At 41.6% G+C, this 20,641-nt stretch overlaps 1 protein-coding gene across 1 annotated transcript in view; it reads right to left on the bottom strand.

Annotated features, from left to right (window-relative positions):
• Positions 1-20,641, bottom strand: part of PCLO (piccolo presynaptic cytomatrix protein) — a gene marked incomplete at its 5' end in the record, with an annotated part of 212,886 nt that overhangs the window by 181,670 nt on the left and 10,575 nt on the right. The window contains 2 exons of the mRNA XM_081006381.1: positions 4,655-6,040; positions 18,382-19,606. Of these exons, the coding sequence (XP_080862507.1) occupies positions 4,655-6,040; positions 18,382-19,606 (2,611 nt within the window). The remainder of the gene's footprint in view (positions 1-4,654; positions 6,041-18,381; positions 19,607-20,641) is intronic.

Here is a 20,641-nt window from a genome sequence, read left to right as displayed (position 1 = left end):
GTCTTGCATGCTTTCCCTTCTGTGACCAGTAACAGTGGTGGCGTTTTAAGATGATTCACACTGTAGAATCAGCATAGGGAAAGGGTAGAAGTCATGATCCCAATACATTTCCCTCTACTGGTCTGCTTTTAAGGACAAGGAGAATATGCTTGGAATTCCAGTCCCAGATCTGACAAATTATGTGCAGTTTGGCTGTTAGCTGTGTGTTTGCAAGGGCTCTGATGAAGATGGAGGGATTCTTGTTGAACAGAGATTCTCCTCCCTTCGATATTGGGGCCAGCAGCAAAAAATAATTTTCATGGTATAACAGTGCTTACATCTTTGAGATCAGGTCTCAATTTAACTATTTTCACTGATTCCAAAGAGGAATTTGAACCAGGAAATCTTTTAAATTCTGTAATCCTTCTTCTCGATTTATTTCTTTAAACATGCCTTATACATTCAGTTTATCCTTTCCTTTGGCACAATAACTAGATTAATTCCAAACAAATAGCCGCATTAAAAAGACACACACAGTGCCAGGAACTAAACAAAACTAAAACAGAAGACCAGCATATGGTGCACTGAGTCCTGACCTAAAAAGACTAGAGAATACAACAGCCACATCCAACTCAACCTTTAAAATGTGATTAATGATTACCATAACTTTTTTTTTTACTAGAAAGCAATGTACGTGAATACTATATTTGAAGGTTGTTTTTGTTAGTTTTTTAAAAAAGAAAAACCCTGTGAATTGATCAATAGGGGACGTGGGTAGCACTGTGGTCTACACCACTGAGCCTAGGGCCTCGGAAGGTCGGAGGTTTGAATCCCCGTGACGGGGTGAGCTCCCATTGCTTGGTCCCAGCTCCTGCCAACCTAGCAGCTTAAGCACGTCAAAAAGTGCAAGTAGATAAATAGGTACCGCTCCAGTGGGAAAGTAAACGGTGTTTCCATGTGCTGCTCTGGTTTCTACAGAAGTGGCTTAGTCATGCTGGCCACATGAGCTGGAGAAACTGTCTGCAGACAAACGTCGGCTCCCTCGGCCAGTAAAGTGAGATGAGCGCCGCAACCCCAGAGTTGTTCGCAACTGGACTCAACTGTCAGGTGTCCTTTACCTTCAAGCCCAATAATACTTCAATAATACTTCAAGCCTGTAACAACTGGATGTCTTTAGGAAAACCTTACCCCACACACAACAATAAGAACAGTGTTCCCCAGACAGATGGCGGAGCTACACAGACAATTCCAAAGATTATATTTCTTATGTAACAGTGCCAGAACAAAATGGTGTTAATAATATTTTTCTTCCAAGTCAAAAGTCCAAGATTCCCTTCTTTCAAATACACTCATCATTTGCCGATCTGAGATCTCAAAGCAGATCTCAGATGGGCAAATAATTCCTATACACAATGAGACAAGTCTGCCCGTACCAAATCAGCTGCCTCTCCCTTCAAAATTCCAGGAGGTGATGAGTTGCCCAAAGCAACCGAGCCAGCTTCACAGCTGAGCACCAAGTCTCGATGTCCCCTTTCCAAGTCCACTACACCACTATAACGATTTCACAAGGCAAACAAGGCAGCCCACTGTGACTTTGGCATCCACCTGTCCAAGTCAGAACAAAGACAACTTCCTTTCATTTGGCTTGATTGTAATCCAAGTGGCCCTGTGACACAGGTCACTGAAATTCACATTAGTTTTGGACTAAATTGTGTTTTCACTCTGAGGAGAGCACATTTTCTCATTTGAAAGTTAAATTTCTGAAAGTGAACAGCCAGTTCCTAATTACTAAATAAGTAGCACGCTTGCACAAGAACGCACCTTTCAAAACAGTTCATATAACATCAGAGAATCGTAGGATTGTAGAGTTGTGAGGAAACCTCTGCAATGCAGGAATCTCTACTAAAACATCCATGGCAGATGGGATACAGGCTGCCCACTGTTTACACGGGGGTTATGTTCTAAGGCTCTGCACGAGTCAGAAAAATCACATATAATTGAAACCCATTGAAAAAGCCTGCAAACATCCTGCCTCGCCCCCATTCCGCCCTTTCAGTGATGTTTTAGGAACATCTTTATGATGTTTCCAGGTCACTTCTGGGCTCAGCAAAATGCACAGATACTTGGTCACACAAAAACTGGACACGTGTAAGTGGGGGGCTGCCTGCAAATAAAAATCAGATTGTTTTTAATAGATCATAGATAAGGAGATGAACAATTGTACTGATTACTTGTTTTTTAATTATTAGTTTCCCCCCAATGTTTTTGCTGTTCTCATTTTACCTGTAAGCCGCCCTGAATAAGGCGGGGTTTAAATAAATATGTAATCATAAATATGTGATCATGATAGCCTCACTGCCTCCACTCCAGCTTCTTCTGTGGCTTAAAGGCAGCAGCATGAACCCAGCAGCTAACAGCAGTGCCAGCTCAACTCACGTCAATTATGACTTGGGTTCTTTACTTGCACTGGAAGCCTGAGGAAGGGTCCCTTGCTGCCATGTCACAAGCGGGGGAAGTGGTGTCTGAACAAAAACCTGCCTTTAAAAAATAATAATAATGAAACCCACAACAGATTTCAAATTTGGTTCTTGAGATTGCATCCTTTTAAACTAATCCTTGACGCCTCTGGATCACGTCCTGCACTACATCCATGGTCTGTGGGGCATTTTGTTAGCTAGGTTTTTTTTTAAGGAATAAAACATCTCCTCACCAACCCGTCACAGGCAAGTTAGATTTTTCCTATCCCTGTAATCTACCGACAGTTAGATTTCCCCTGGAGTTTTTATTGTGCAATTTCCCCCTAATATGATTCTTATCATCATCACGGTCATCAGCAACAACAGCCGCAACTAGAATGCATGTTCAAACATCTTCCCAGCAGGGAACCCAACCCTCCAAACCCCAAACTGAAATTAATCAACTTATAAACCACACAAAGTCAATATTCTTTAGGTTTCCATTGGCATCACTGCACAAAATGGTCACTGCTGCGGTGCTTCATTTGTGAGCATCTGCAGCTCCTGTGTTTTCTCCTTCCACGTGTGCTAAAAATAGAACTACCTTCACTGCAAGTCCACAGGATGGCTAATTAAGGAGTTAGTAAACAGTGCTCCTCCCCGCTGGGCGAATCATTGGGTAAGAACATTGGCTAAGATTCATGATAATCCATCGGAGTACATATGACCCTATGGGCCTTTGAAATCTATAAATTCTCATTTATTGAATCGTCAGCTGTTTACTTTTTAGAGAACCTGGCATTAAGGTAAATATAAATCAGATGGTTGGGTTAATCAGAAACTAAAACCTCTTATTTTCTATGGAAGCCATTAAGCAATAGGCTCTGAGCTGACATGTAAATCAACATTTGTGTTTTACATCAGCTCAGAATCTTTTTCTGTTTCTCTTCATAGAGGTTGTTTCCTGTCCTGCTACAAATGGACAATGACATCTCACTGGTGAGAATAATACATCTTTGTTCTCTCTCATGTGCCAGCCTTAGGCTTACGGAAGGATGTGCTGAAGAAGTCAGCTGTTGTTCCTGTTTCTTTGCTTCCAGGTAATGGGTACCGTGGCTCTAAACTAGCTGATGAAAGAAAGGGTACATGCTCTACTGTTTAAGGCATAGTATCTTCTAACTCAGAGCTCACACACTTCTGTGGCAAAGTCTTTGGGTGTTTCCCAAACCATATGTAATCAAAGATCAACCAACGTTCTGCAAAACAAATCCCACAAGACTTAAACATATTCAGGTACTCAATGGTCAACCCAAACCAGGACAATAACAAAGCCAAAGAGATCAAACCAGAATTAACAGAAGAAAAAACAGGATAAGGTTAAGGGGCTGCAAGACCAAAAGGGGACTTTCAAATTGGCTTCTACCAATAGTAGCTGCAAAGCTGCCAGTCATATTTAGCTTCAAAATCTAGGAAAGATGTATTGAATTTATTCTTAAAAAACAAAACAAAAAACTTCCTCAGTTGGAAGCAGGAAGTTCATTTTACAAGACGGTATTTTGCTTACCATCTACAACATTTCCCAAACACAAAAAGTAAGATGCAAAATGCAAGAAGGAAGCTGTTCTACATGTCACTTTTTCAAGCACTATGTCTTTTTTTTGAAGTTTTTTAAATGTTTTATTATGTTTCTATATTTGTTTTTTTTTAAATGATATTTATTGAAAATTTTTAAAATTACAGAAAAAGACAAAGCTGAGAAAGAAAAAAGAATTTCAAGCACTATGCTGAAATTGGAAAGACATCAGACAAGTAAGTAAATAAACTGCAGGCATCCGTCACCCAGTCTTGTGGTAAGTGAATCTAAAGCAAACACTCTTGCCATCCCAGCCTGCCAGAAATATCCACAGAGCAAATTACAGAAGATAATATAGTCCCTAAGCGTAGCCTTTTTCTCCTCTGCATTTACACATTTGTTCAAACTTCACAGTGAAATCGCATATAGATATTAAAAACTGTATATAAAAAAGCAAACACACAAAAAGAATGGCTAGCAAGCCCATATACTTACAGTGCAATGGTATGCATGCCTACTTGGGAACATTCTACACTGAACTGAATGGCGCTTACTCCCAGGAAGACTGATCAAATGTTCTTCTGTATTTGAGGCTTACAAAACAGTGGTTCACAAAAATATTAATGCAAAATAAAATGTTGCCTACCTCAGTTATGTGCGGCATTGGGTTAAATCCACAGAGATTGCACACGACGTTATGGCATTCAGTACACGTATTATAGTTGGGAGGATCCTTAGAACCAACATTTAGCTCAGTTTTACAGAGAGGACAAGAAGACGCTGGCTGCGAAGGAGGCTTCGTTTTTGGTGCCTCGGCACTTTGCTTAGCTTCCACAGCTGGAGGCTTGATGTCTTTGGCAGGCAAAGCCTTCTTCCCAGCATCTGTTTCCTTAACAGCGGAGCCGCCATCAGCTTTGGGTGGCTCTGGCTTTTCTGCCACAGGAGGCCTTGTTTCTTTCTTCACAGGTGTTGCTTTGGGAGATGGTTGGGATTGACGGGTATCTTTTTGTGGGGCAGGAGGCTGTGCTGCAGGAGGCGGCTGCTTTGAGGGGGACCCAGATGGAGGACCCTGTGGTTGACCTCCTGGCTGGCCTGCTGTAGAGATTAAATTGGAAGCCTGGTTGAAAATTGAAGCACCAAATCCAAAGAGCTTCCCGGTGACTCTTTCTTGAGGGGTTGTTGGCTGAGGTTTGGGAGCATCTGTGATGCCTCCTATGTTAAGACTGAATAATCTAGATTGCTCTGGGGCTTTGGGAGGTTGCTGAGCTTGTGGCTGCGCCTGGGTGGCTTTGGGCCCCGTGGTGCCTTGTTGCCCTTTGGGAGCCTGCTTGGCGTCTGGCTTAGGAGCCGCCTGGGGTTGCCTTTTCTTAGGGTCTTCTTTCACCTCACCTGGTTCGCCTACCTTCTGATCCTTAGAATCCAACCCAGGCTGAGGCTGAGGAACAAGTTTGGGATCCGACTTCTGGCGAGACACTTGAGATGAAGTTTTGGAATCTGGAGGAGCAGCTTTATCTACAGACGGAGGTGTGTCTTGAGACGACTTAGCAGGCTCCGATCTCTGAGTCTGTGCCACTTTCTGTTGAGCGAGTGCGGCTTTCGGGCTGGGTGATTCTTGTTTGGTATCTGATGGTGGTGTAGGCACAGTATCGCTTGTGGGTTTCTGAGTACTAGCTTGCTTCTGTTTGTCTTCAACCAATGGCTGCTTGGCCTGGTCAGATTTGGGGGCCGGTTCTGTTGGCTGAGTTTCAGCAGGGGGAAGTTTTGGTTTTGCAGGAGGAGAACTGGGCACGGTTGGCTGCTTTATTTGTGTTGGTGGCTTTTTGTGTTCAGGTGACTGGGTAACATCAGGTTTTAGAGGAACATCTTTCTTCTGTGTCAATTGCTGTGGCTGGGAAACCGGTTTGCTTGCTGCAGTTGGAGCAGGCATCTTTTGCTTGGGTGCAGAGGGCTGTAGTCCAGGGCCAGGACCTGGAGCCAAATCACCGCCTAAAGCTCTCTGCATCTGGCAGTTTAAACAAAGCCATTCTTTAATCTGTGAGAGAATGAAAAAAGATTAAATAGCCAGATAGAATCACATCACAAATAGTGAAAACATCCTGTTCACATGTTTTAAAGGGGAGAGTAGCCCAGCTGATCACATCCACATTCTCCTTTTAAAGTTTACAAATTACTTTAGCATGGACACTGGCACCAGAGCCTACAATAAACCCAGATGCCAACTTTGCTGCCGCATACACCCAGACAACACCATCACCGGACCCAACAACATCAAACATACCATCTCAGGCCTATTTAATTGCCCATCTTCTAACATTGTGTATGCCATCAAATGCCAGCAGTGCCCTTCAGCTCTCTATATTAGACAAACAGGCCAAACCCTACCCCAAAGGATAAATGGACATAAATCTGACATCAGGAATCACAAGACAGAGAAACCAGTAGGAGAACACTTCAATCTCCAGGACACTCAATACAGGATCTCAAAGCAGCTGTCTTATTACAAAAGAATTTCAGAAACAGACTTGAAAAGAGAAGTTGCTGAATTACAACTTATCACTAAACTGAAAACTATGGAGAGACCTGGTCTTAATAGAGATATTAGATTCCTGTCTCATTACATATTATCCATTGCTTTCTCCTGTAGGACTAATTGCTGTCATTAACAGTTGTCAACAGGTTTACCATACCCATTGAGTCAATCACCCATCTCCTACTACCCTCCTGAGAAAAACCCCACCCCACCCTCCCACTATATATAAGGGTCTGGTGACTTCCGTTTCAGTGTATCTGAAGAAATGTGAATGCACATGGAAGCTTATACCAAGAACAAACTTAGTTGGTCTCTAAGGTGCTACTGGACATTTTTTTTATTTTTTAATATATTTTAGCAGTATGATTACTGCATCCCCCCAATAACTGCTTCATGTCAGCTGATCAATTTCTCACCTGCTCAATAACCACAATTTTATAATTTGTTTGGCTTTGTCCCAAACACTGCAGATAAGGATTAGATAAATAAAATAAACAACTTGGGCAGACATAACCCACTCCTGACTATGTGTTTTGCAAAGATGTGTGATTTACATTTCCCCTCATGTTATTTGTCATCTAATGAAAAACTACATGAAGCTCTAAATTTAGCTCTAAAACTGATATCTCTGATTTTAAGGGACAGACTGAAAAGAAAATGCAACTCCTATAACTAAACACTCAAAGACCATATTAAATAAATCTTCTGCTTCAAAATTTTAGATATAGTGTGACATTTATTCTGACTTAATTAATCCCATTGAAACTTCTGCTTTCAGCACAAAATTCCTTCCAAATATTTCAGTGGTAGTATCTGAATACTGAAACGTTAAAGAAGACAACTACCGCACAAGTAAGGTGTGGCGCCTTAACACCCTTAATACAAAATGAAAAACACCTGTGGTAGCTTTAAATTAACATATACTGCAAACCAATCTGCTCTTGCTTTTGTGTTTGATAAGCACTGCCCAGAGAGAAAAAACTTTTCCACCCTCATCTTCATCCATAATCTGAGAGTAACATTCATCTCCCATGTCTATGGCACACATGAGATGTATTGAGTACCCTCAAGTCATAAAAAAAGAGAAAGAAGTCCTGCCAGTCCAAGCCCAAGAGATTTTGGCACCTGAAGCAGACCACAAAATGGCCTCTCCCACCACCACCGGCCAGGGAAGAAGGGGTAAATGAAAATCTACATCAGGACCAAGGGTGGAAGGGTACCAGCAGAACCTCCTATTCGCCAAGAGGCAGCCGGAGAGGCAGAAGAAGGGGACAGAGTCAGCCTCCAAAGAGTATGCTGAAGCTGCGGCTATCCTCGCAGCAAAAGAAGCAGAAGATGCTGATGCATTCCTTGGAGGCCAGATGTGCTGCCCCTGTGGATCCTGTCGCCTGAAGCAGTTGCCTCATCTTGCCTCATGGGTAGGCCAGTCCTAAGTCCTGCACTTCTCCCACCCACACATTTCCAAAGACAATACAGCGGGGAGGGAATTGGAAAACAATACAATGAACGTAAGGGTTAAAAAGATATGTGTCATATGTGCTTCAGCCAGCAAGAGGATTAATACTGGGATTTGAGAGATTAACCTGTCTGACCTAAAATGGAATCTACTACACTTCCTGCCAGTGATTAAATTCCAGATCACATGATCTCACTGTAGTAGTAAGTTGCTGTTGCTAAGCAACAGTCACACTGGTGTGCATGAATGACTGCAGTTGATAGCTCTAGCAATGTGGATTTAATGCATTATTACTATGTATTAAAAGTATACATCCGAACATCACAGGGTAGTTGTAATCGTTTGCTTCTCGCAGTGGGAGAACCGCCAGAAGGCCCTCCACTGAATACATGACAATGTGGGCTGGCCTTGTGAAGGCATAGGTCCCAGGCTGGCTTCCTGACAATACGCCAAGGAGTCCTCTACAGGCCCTATGCAATATATGTTCAGTTAGAAACAAATCTCTGAGGGGACAAATTCAAGTGATTGCTTTGCATCAGATGAAGGTGGTCAAGTGGGATGAAGGATGGCATGGAAAGCTAGCCAAAGCACAACATTTCGGAAGCATTTTGGTGCACAAAGAGAGGAATAAGCAAACCGGGGGGAGGGGGAATCCAGGTGGGGTTTTACATGAAAATTATAGAATCATAGAATCATAGAATCATAGAGTTGGAAGAGACCACAAGGGCCATCGAGTCCAACCCCCTGCCAAGCAGGAAACACCATCAGAGCACTCCTGACATATGGTTGTCAAGCCTCTGCTTAAAGACCTCCAAAGAAGGAGACTCCACCACACTCCTTGGCAGCAAATTCCACTGTCAAACAGCTCTTACTGTCAGGAAGTTTTTCCTAATGTTTAGGTGGAATCTTCTTTCTTGTAGTTTGGATCCATTGCTCCGTGTCCGCTTCTCTGGAGCAGCAGAAAACAACCTTTCTCCCTCCTCTATGTGACATCCTTTTATATATTTGAACATGGCTATCATATCACCCCTTAACCTCCTCTTCTCCAGGCTAAACATGCCCAGCTCCCTTAGCCGTTCCTCATAAGGCATCGTTTCCAGGCCTTTGACGATTTTGGTTGCCCTCCTCTGGACACGTTCCAGTTTGTCAGTGTCCTTCTTGAACTGTGATGCCCAGAACTGGACACAGTACTCCAGGTGAGGTCTGACCAGAGCAGAATACAGTGGCACTATTACTACCCTTGATCTAGATGCTATACTCCTATTGGTGCAGCCCAGAATTGCATTGGCTTTTTTAGCTGCCGCGTCACACTGTTGGCTCATGTCAAGTTTGTGATCAACCAAGACTCCTAGATCCTTTTCACATGTACTGCTCTCAAGCCAGGTGTCACCCATCTTGTATTTGTGCCTCTCATTTTTTTTGCCCAAGTGCAATACTTTACATTTCTCCCTGTTAAAATTCATCTTGTTTGGTTTGTCCCAGTCCTCTAATCTGTCAAGGTCGTTTTGAATTAGCCTGCCTTTGTTTTTAAAAATACAGTCCAATGAAAGTGGCTTGTATTCATCTCTTGTCATGAGCAACTATCCACTTGAGGCAACCGTTAGCTCTGGGCTGGGATGTACAACCACATCAAGATGAAAGATGCAGCTAACTGGTTCAAAGGGGCCTAAATGAGCATTATGATGTGGCATAATGAAAGCCTGGTATATACTCCTGCAGGAACAGGAGTCAGACAATGGTATGTACTACAGATGGTAGTTTAGGCTTCATCTAAACTAAGCTGGCCAGACACCAAGACCCCAGCCCTGGAACTTCTTTTGCATGTCAGGGCTTTATAGTTCCCATAGCATGAATTAGCTGGTACAGTGGTACCTTGGGTTATATACGCTTCAGGTTACATACGCTTCACGTTACAGACTCCACTAACCCAGAAATAATACCTCGGGTTAAGAACTTTGCTTCAGGATGAGAACAGAAATCGTGTGGCGGTGGCGCAGTGGCAGGAGGCCCCATTAGCTAAAGTGGTACTTCAGGTTAAGAACAGTTTCAGGTTAAGAATGGACCTCTGGAACGAATTAAGTACTTAACCCGAGGTATCACTGTACTCTGTCTTCCTGTACCTGCAGGCTTCACCAATTAATAACCCTATCCATTGACTATAAATCCAGGATTAGAGAGTCAGCTTGTAACTGAGATTACGTCCTCTCTGTTAGGACTGAGCTGTGTCATTTCTTGTTTTACGAATTGGAAAGCAGGCAACAGAAATTAGCAACAGGATAGCTGTTGTGCTGAAGAGTGGCAGACAAAAGCTAGTGGTGTGTTCATTTCTCTGTTTCTTTCTCTTGCCTGGGTTTTATATTTTAATATTTTTGTTATAGGCAAGAGAGACATAATGGGCAGAGAGGCTCCCTATAAATATACTTCCACTGGTTTTTCTGCAAGAAGTCTTAAGTTTCTTTCAATAAAACTCTGGCCACAGGTCTGCCTATAACAGGGATGGCTATCTTCTCTCGCTCACTTGTATGTAGGATTATTTCAAACCATACACAACAAGTGGTTTGGTGGAGTTCATATCCTTCACCCCACTTGCAAACGGTTCCAGAGAAAGACTTTTGACCAGTTTGGTTTCATACTTCAGGATACAAACTGACTTAAATGATGATAATGCAACAGTTTACCCGGTGCATGCTAGAACCACCATAATATAAGTATTATGAAAATATACTGAGAGGGGCTAACAAAGCATCTTCCACAATATCCTGTAATCAGAAGGCAACCTGATTGGTGGAAGTATCTAATTCCCCTATGCTTTTTCCTAAAGAACAGACTCAGCACACTTCAACTGATGAGCCACAGTAGCCCCTTTTGTCAAATGAATTATTGTTTTGTCTGTGACCAACACTGCTACAATGAAAAATTTTGACACATTTAGGGCATTGTTTTAATGTACTTGTTATATATTTTGCTCACCAACGGCATGTTTTTAGGAAGAAGCTATCTATAAACATTTCTATAAATAAAAAGATAAATGATTAATTCATCCCAAAGGGGTCTATGTCCTGTTAGTCTAGGACAATAACAAAGATGGATAAGTCTGCCAGATTGTCTTCTGGAATCCTACCTGGGAACTACAACTAGAATCATCATAAACATTCCACTTATCCATAGCGAGTCACTTATCCATGCTTCTCCCCAATCATGATTTTCTTTTTTTTAAAATTTAATTTAATTAAATAAATTTTATTAGTATTTTCCACACAACAACACCATGAAAAATATTGAAAAATAACAATACACAACACACAAAAACCAACATTCAAAAAACTAAAAAAGCAACAACTAAAAAAACCAAAAACAAATCCATATCTTACAAGTTAATAATATAATATCTTACAAGTTAATAATATAAACACTATAAAAACAACAACAAACAATGACTTCCACCAATCCCACAGCACCTCCTTTATCTCTCATTGTGTCTTCCTGTTTTCCTTATCATCTCTATCCTAACATCTAGGTATAAATCCTTCTTTCTTATCCTTTCACTTCACAAGGTTATTCCAGACTCAGCCAGATTTCTGTCCTCAAACCTTGAATTTTGAGGTGTTCATTTAGGCACTCCCATTCTTTTTTAACTTCACTTTTTGGTTTTTGTCTTATTATGTCTGTCAATTTGGCTAATTCTAAGTATTCTGAAAGCTTACATAACCACTCTCCCCTAGTGGGTAAATGATTCCCTTTCCAATACTCCAATCCTGATTTTCAAGGAAACATCAGAGTTCTAATCTGGGGGCAAGAAAATAGGTACTGCATGTCTGTGTGAGGTTACCTTGAATGATCAAGAAATGGATATCTCTGTGTGAAACCAATTCATCTACTTAACAGCACATATATGCAGTAGCTATATTTATGCATGGATTGATATGAAATTCAGATGGCCTCTTCCATATGTATGTAATCAAGCAATCTCAAAATTGCAGTTTTAGTTCTAGTTTTAATGTGATGCATTCCCCTGTGAAATAGTATGTCTGCCTAGAGACAGGAAGATGGTGTCCAAAATGGAATAGCCTGATAGATGACATATTCCTCACAGATTGAAATAATATTTTGCACAATGGTTTATATAGTTGCTGTTTCATTTTCATCCTCTAGATGCTTTCTAATTAACATGAACTAGAAACTAAAGTGCCATTTAGATATATGCAACTGCAGTTCCTCAGCCCATAACATTTATATATTTGTTGCAACCAGAGATGGACCAGGCTTCCGAATTCTGTGCCATTTCAGGCTTGCTCATTCAAGCACAGGTCCTTTCCATCCATTTTGTGTGGAGTTTTATTAAAGGAATCACAAAAGACCACATTTAAATCATTCACATTTTCTGTTCATTTTTTCTTTTTGCATAAAATATACTCATTTCAATGCATTCGTCATAAAATATGCATCTTGAACAAAACGTTGATAGGAAATACCACTTTTGCGCACTGAAACTGCACTGCAAAATCTGGAGAGATATGCAGTCAACTGGGAGTTGCAAGATAGTTTGTTTCAGATTGGGTGAGTTCCCTTTAAAAAGCAGATGGAACAAATTTTTCCTCATTCCTAGTTGTAAACAATATGGTACATAATTTAGGGTTGCCATATTTCAAAAAGTGAAATCCAGACAGAAATTGGATGTTTTTGAACTATCTCTGAGAAAATCAGCAAAAATGACACTGCCGACATGGGCTTCCCATGTCCGGATTTCCCCAGACATTTTACCAATTTCTGCCTGAACACTGCTTGCAGGTGCAGTATTCTGGATATATCTGGGAAATTCTGGACATAAGGCAACTCTAAGATAAATGGACAATTAATAGAAAGGTGGGTATTTTTAAAAAAATAATAACAACCAGATATTTAAAGAACAAGCTCCTGATTTAAATTGTTATTTTTGCATGTCAACTATAGTAACGTTTTGTTTTCAACAACAGCCTAATTTAAAATGCTGTACTTAGTCCAAACATCTTAAAAGCAATGCCTACACTTCTAATCTCTTAGCACTGAGTGCATAACCCAGTATGAAACATGAGTTAACGATTGCTTTCCTAGGTAAAGAACAAATCATGGGTAAAAACAAGGATTGGAATAAAAACAAAATATGCTTTCCCCAGGGAGTTTTGCCTGGCATCTTCGTTATATATCTTTAGGCGCCAAGCAAAAACATTCCTCTTATCCCAGGCCTTTGTCTAATTAAACAATCTATGGCCTTTTAAACTGTGAGGGGGGTATTGTTTTTGTTTCTTACTATGTTGTTTTGTTCTTGCAAGCTGCTCTGTGATCCTTTTAGTAAATTTAATAAATATAGAAATTTAATGAATTTAAATATGGTTTTCCCAGTAGTGATGTATGGAAGTGAGAGCTGGACCATAAAGAAGGCTGATCGCCGAAGGATTGATGCTTTTGAATTCTGGTGCTGGAGGAGACTCTTGAGAGTCCCATGGACTGCAGGAAGATCAAACCTATCCATTCTGAAGGAAATCAGCCCTGAGTGCTCACTGGAAGGACAGATCATGAAGCTGAGACTTCAATACTTTGGCCACCTCATGAGAAGAAAAGACTCCCTGGAAAAGACCCTGATGTTGGGAAAGATGGAGGGCACAAGGAGAAGGGGACGACAGAGGATGAGATGGTTGGACAGTGTTCTCGAAGCTACCAGCATGAGTTTGACCAAACTGCGGGAGGCAGTGGAAGGCAGCAGTGCCTGGCGTGCTATGGTCCATGGGGTCACGAAGAGTCAGACACGACTAAATGACTAAACAACAACAACAACAAATTCAGTTTTGTGCTATGACAAACACACCATCTTTGCAAGCAATTCAGCTTGACAGATGGAACGGTCCCTCCTCTCCTGTTCTAAGGATTCTTCCAATCCCTCCCTTCCCAGTGCCAATTTCAGGGGGTAAAAGGGCATACAGGATGGGGAAGGGGGAAGGAAAGCCCCATTGCACAAGTGGTTGTCCTTGCTCAAGAGCTTCTGATGACAGGGTTCATTAGCTGATTTCTGCCCTGTGTCTTCTGATGTTTGTTTGGATGTTTAAATAAGCTTTTAGGCTTTTTAAACCAGGTTTACAACTATATACAAATACATTATATACAAAACATTAGACATTAATATGTCTTTTTAGATCACATACTACATTTAGCATTGTGCACTTAGTAATATCTACAAGGAATCTGCAGGTCAGCAGAGGCATCAGGTTCTAGGTCCTGCTCTATTCTGTGTTAACACCTATATAATCTGCCACCCAATGAAATCTACATTCCCTATAAACTAAGACAGTGATCTCTCCAGTAATAACTTTCTCAGTTAGCGAAGTTGCTTGAATTTGGGGGTGGGGGTGGGAACAAAGCTAGCGGTAGGTATCACAAATGTTTCTCTCTTGATTTTATTGCATAAAAATTATGTACCGATGGATTGTAAGAACAACAACCCTCAAAACAGTTCCTTTGCCATGGTGCCACATGAGGATGTAGTGAACTGACAATGGGACCTTGCAGTAAAGAAAGCAGCCCCAGAAGCAGTGCCACCACAGCTGCAAAACAGGCAACACTGAAAGCAGGTGCCTGGTGAGGACAATTCAGGGGAAATCACACACACATCCCACAACCACCAAATTTAACTTGTTTATTTATTTTCTTGGTGATTTAAAAATCAATTTTCTCTGATGGCTTCCTATTTCCTCTACTGACCTTTCTCTCTGTTCTGGCAGCGTTTGGCTGCGTTACAGAATAACAGGGATGAGGGAGAATGTGATTCTGCCCACACTTCTAAGCAAACAGACTTGATTTGGAGTAATGCACAAATAGGAAACCAGTTTTCTTTTGGACTGCACACTTCTCCAGATTTGGTGATGAAGTTTTTGGCTCCAGAATGTATACAAAAATGTGTGTGTTAGAGAAAGAGATGTACAGTTTAGAGAGAAATGCACATGATTTAAATGCAAGTTTGGGTGCACGTTTTTCCAGCAATTGCCTCACAACTGCCAAACTTGATTGTACCAGGAAGGCTTCTTCACTGTTTGCAATTCTACTGTTATGAGCCAATTGATGCAAGACATTTTATTCTCCAAACGTAATTCTTGGCTATGCATTGAAGTGGACAAAGCAACACATGAACCAGTCATTTGTGGATGCAGCCGGCAAAAATTCTTTGCAATCAGAGTGTGTGGAGAAAAGGCTACCATGATCACAGAAATTGCTGGCAGCTGCAGCCACCGTCAAAGGCTTGTTCGCATGCTACATTTATCAGCATGAACAAATGTCTAAGATTGCACAGCAATCTTGCCTAAGTGTAGAGCAGCATGTCTTGTGCAAAGCAACCCTGTGTAATGTAGCAATCTATTTTAGATTTGTGATTAAAGAGGAAGCTAAATAATTGTCATTCAAGATGCCAGATGCAGAATAAACTGCCTTTTGTCATCAAGTTTGATCTAGAAAGATCATGCAATACAGCTATGATGACCACCACTGTTATAATTTTATGTTCTTGAATTTAAGAAATGGTTTGCTTGGCCATGCCATAGTTAGGTCTGCGCTCCTACCTGCCCCCTGCTCCACAGCTCAGAAGACTATAGATGCAATCACAGCAATACTGCAGGCCTCATTTACAGTGGCTTACTCTCCTACATTCTGGAATGCTGGTGTTTTACATATATGTATGTTAGAATTGTAAATTGTGGGCCTAACTGTTGGCCATGGTGAACATTCAATGGGCCTCATCAAGAATGTGAATACAATCTGTCCATTAAGAACAAATGGTGCACATTTCCCAGTCAATATACATAATCCCCAACTGGCCTTGGGGAATGTGCATATTTTTACTGCATTCTGTACATTCTCTAGGCAATGCATTCATTCTCTGGTCAGTGTGCATAGTCTCCAAGAATCATGCACTTATTTTCCAACTCTAGTTTAGAAGTTTTTGATCTGCAGCCTCCAAGCTGCTCCTGGCTCATTGCCTAATATTACAAGGCCCCACAACATACCCTCCTACTGATCAGCAGAGTGATGGGAAGAAGGAGTGGAACTCCAGTTATATATTAACTTTATCAATATAATATATTATAAGTGTGTGACACTTGAGGCCCAGGTGGTCTCAGTGGCCAGGAGTGTCTATTTTAGTCCTTCCTGGACAGAGCTAGCTTAGCCACAGTAATTCATGTTCTGGTAACTCCCAACATTATCCCATACTTAAGTGATGTTCTTTGTGCGGTAACACAAGATATGGCCTTCTCCACGGTGGCACCTCACTTGGGAAAATTACTTCCCTTTTTATCTTACTTTTCAGTGTCAGATAAAGACACAACTTTTCGCCTAGGATTTCGAAGGCAGTGGAACAGATGGGGCCAATTGTACAATGACTGGTTGTCTGTCTGCTGCACTGATGTACAGTGATAACTGTATAACTGATGTTTTGATGCTTCATGTGAATTCTATTGCTTTGTTTTAATAATATTAATGTTCTACGTTGTAACCTGGGACCCTTTGAATGATCACTGAGACAAGTAAGTAACATGAAAGATAAAGAAGTGAAGCTCTATAATGGTGGGATTTTGTTGTTACTGTTCTAGACAAAAGTATTATATCTTCCTCAGCTGATTTGGTAAGAAGTGTCACAATATCTCCTAGCGGAAGCCGCAAAAATAAAATTGAATTGTGCATTCGGGTTTACAGGAAGAGATCTGTTGCGACTGCTTCTTGGCCACAGAGCTTCTTGGCACCCTTCTTGGCCAGCCTCCTGGGCCCAAGCAGCATGCACTGCAGACGGAGTCAATAGCTGGCAGTTCAAAGCACATCACAATACTACGCAAGGATAACCTTTAATCATTATTTGACAAACTGGGGGAGTTTGGGATTTATAGCTGTCACAGAGGAGAGAGAGAGAGAGCAAGTACAAATCTTATCATAGAGCCTGCAGTAGTCACACCAAAAGTTTTACATCAAGGCAAGCAGAGGTATAGATATATAGATATGGATCTATCCAGCCTCATATAACCAACATGCTTAACTCTAATTAATGCCAAAAAGGGTTAAGACCATAGAGTAAGCTGTCCTACTAGGCTTAGCTAGGTCACCCCCTCACCTTGGGAGGAAGGGATACCAAACTCTTGGTTCTCATTCTTCCACCATGTGAACCCTAACAGTAAGCTGGATGCTCCAAGCTGAGACAGCGTGGCTTAAGCAAGGCATCTTTGAGTTTCTATAGAAATAATTTAGAAACACTTACCATCTTGCTACTGTATGGAAAAGTACATGGATCTGACCTTTGAAGGGTTTGTAAGTAAACTTTTTTTAACTTACTGAATGTGCTGTCTCTTTCTATGGCAAGGGAAGTAAGGAACTTTGGAAGCAGCTTAGAATAGGATATTTTAAAGGTCTAACAGCCTATATTTCCTCACTTTTTTGCAGCATGTTTTGTGAATTTAAATCTCTGCTGGGGTTCTCTCTCACCAAAGAGTACTTGTCCCAAAATCTGGATTTAGGCATCTAGGGAATTCTCCTTTTTATTCTTTGACCAAATTACCAAAAAACAACACACACACACACACACACACACACACACACGTGTATATGTGTATATATGTATGTGTGTGTATATATATATGTATGTATGTGTGTGTGTGTATATATATATATGTGTGTGTGTGTGTGTGTATGTGTGTGTGTGTGTGTGTGTGTATATATATATCTAATTGCAGTGCACTTCTATCTAGTGGGGGTGGGGTTATTGGTTTGTTTTGTTCTTATGTATTTTGTGTTTTTTATCTAGAATTTTTATGTTGTGGACCACCCTGAGATCTATAGATGAAAGGTGGTATACAAATTATTATTATTATTTATTATTATTATTAGTAGTAGTAGTAGTAGTATCAGAAAGTAAAAACTTACAATACTTTCTGCTTCACGACCCATACTGTCTAGATGCATAATTTTCAAACATTCTAACCTCACACTGATTTGTCTGCAGAGGAACTCGAGCATCTGTTGCACAACCCTATGGAGAATTCTGAGGCATGTTCAAGAAAGCACTCTCAGTTCCCATGAGTACTAGCCCAGTGTGTCAAGCCAAACTATCACTCTGTGCAACCCAACAGTACATCCAGCATTGTCCACTGTATTGCAGGGGAAGACTAGTAACAGCAGATACGCCCTTTTTAGGCAGTTTATCTGTCATTGCCAGTGTCCTCAATGAGGAACCCCTGCTAAAACTCCCAAAAGATCCCAGAAACTCAATGATCTAGATGCCATAACACATAAAGGTCATGCACAAGTAAACTTCTCAACTCATTCAAACTCAATGAAATTAAATCTTCTTTTCAATTTTATGACTTAAATATTCACTTACCTCTGTTATATGCGGATTAGGATTGAACCCACACAGACTGCAAACTACAGTTTGACACTGAGTACATGTATTGTAATTGGCCTTCTCAGGAATGTGCAGAAGCAATTCAGTGGTAGTGCAAAGTGGGCAATAGGTTTTCTTTGGAGCTGATCCACCAGGCTGAGATGAAGCAGCTTGTTGCTGTTGGGGCGGTTTCTCAGGTCCCGGCTGTTGGCCGGTAGGTTTTGTAGGTCCTGCCTGCTGCTGTGGTGGCTTTGCAGGCCCAGTTGGCTGAACTGGTGCCTTCGAAGGTTCCTTTGTGGGGCCTGCTGCCTGGGGGGCAGCCTTTGCTGGCCCTCCTGGCTGCTGAGACGGCTGCTTGCTGGGTGGTGTTCCTTGCTGGGCAGCTGGCTTGGCAGGAGAAGGCGCCTGGGAAGATGTTTTAGCACCATCAGGTGGCTGTGAGGGTGCTTTTGCTGCTCCCGGTTGTTGCGGTGAAGGCTTTACAGAGCTCTGCTGCTGAACAGGCTTTGTAGGCTCTGGCTGCTGTGACTGAGCTTTTGGTGGCCCTGGCTGCTGTGACTGAGCTTTTGGTGGCCCTGGCTGCTGTGACTGAGCTTTTGGTGGCCCTGGCTGCTGTGACTGAGCTTTTGGTGGCCCTGGCTGCTGTTTTGCTGCTTCTGCCTGTGGGCCTTTTGCTTGACCAGGCCCTGGTTTCTGAGCCTGCTTAGGCACCCCAGGTGGCTGTGGCTGCTGCTGCTGCTGCTGCTGCTGCGGTGCCGGTTTGGAAGGTCCTGTTTTCTGCGGGGCTGGTTTGTCAGCCCCCTGTTGGGGAGCTGTTGCCTTCGGAGATTGTTGTTGTGCTGGTTGCTTGGTGGGTCCCTTTTGCGGCTCAGGCTTATCCTGCTCCTTTTGTGCAGGCTTCGGTTTCTTTGAGGCATCTTCCTGAGCTGGGTCTGAGTCAGAAATCAAATCAAAGGGGTTGAATTTGTTTACAACTGAAGTGACTGCGCCAAATGGGTTGGCATCCGAGAGGAAGCTGGGCATCATACTTGGCTTCTGGTCGTCTTTAAAATCAGTTCTTGATTTAGACTGTCTCAAACTTGTAGAGGACGGGCTCTTCCCAGGCAAGCGCTGCTCTGTTTTCAACGTATCTACTGTTCTGCTTTTGCTAAGAGTAGGGGGCCCGGCACCTGGAGGCTTGCCTAGTTGCTTTGGATGTTGGCTGCTGTCAAGCGGAGCATGTCTGCAAAAGGAAAGAGATGATGGTTTAAATACCGTATCACATACGCACAAATACACACACCTTTTAGTAAGCATTAAAAATGTGGCGAATTCTTACATTTTTAAGAGACCTGAAAGGAACTCTTAAAAAATTCTGTTACCTAATAATAAAATCTAAATGGCAGCGGAATGCCTTAAGTAGATGTCAACCTCATTTCCCATCATTTACAGGAAAAAGGAAATTTCCAAATTTCCAAAGCAGGCACGTTACACAATGATTTCTGACATTTCCCACTGACCCTCTTACATTTTTTTAATTAGCAGCAAGTGTGAGAATCCACAAAATTTATGACGTTTGCTACAATGCCTTGTGGCATCTCAAGTGACAGACAAATCTCCTAGTTTTGCATTGCCAATAGCAACTGTTCGCATTCTATGGACTGCAAATGGCTTGGTGGGTCATAATTTGTATAAGGTTGTGATATTCAGAAATGTGTTTGAATCTCAGCTCTGCACCAGGGAAAGTACTTAAAAACCACAATCTATAGTTCCAGCTCCTAACTGTAATAATATGTTTTAAGGAAGGTGTTGATAAAGTACTCATCCTTTAATTGCTAATGAAATAAATTGCATCGTATAGCAAAAGGTACCCATACAAGGGCTTCGAAGTAAAGTAGAAATACAGAATTCTGTATGTTACTACGTCTTTGGAAGAATGCCAGCAGGACATTCTGCTGTGTTCAATAGGGAATCACTGTGCTGCTGGAAGGTTAAGATGAAATGTATTTCTCTCTCTCCGGAGGGTACCATATTCCTCAGCCCCTCCACGTGCTGCGAGTTATGTTTTTGAGTTTTCTAGCATCTAAATACAACCACACATGCCCAAAAACATTATTCCCCACTGCACATTAATTTTTTAAAATGGCACTCATTACATTTAACCTATTAAAAATTCCCCACTCTGAGAACAATAAAGTGACTCCGCAATAATTTTTAATTAAGAGTTTCATCAGAAACGAACTGCTACAGTTGAATAAATAGTAGATAGAGCATGCTA

Source organism: Podarcis pityusensis, assembly GCF_964106645.2.
Source record: "Podarcis pityusensis genome assembly, chromosome: 5".
Classification (NCBI taxonomy): domain Eukaryota; kingdom Metazoa; phylum Chordata; class Lepidosauria; order Squamata; family Lacertidae; genus Podarcis; species Podarcis pityusensis.
Note: the sequence above shows the minus strand (reverse complement) of the source record. Positions and strands in the feature narration are given on the sequence as shown.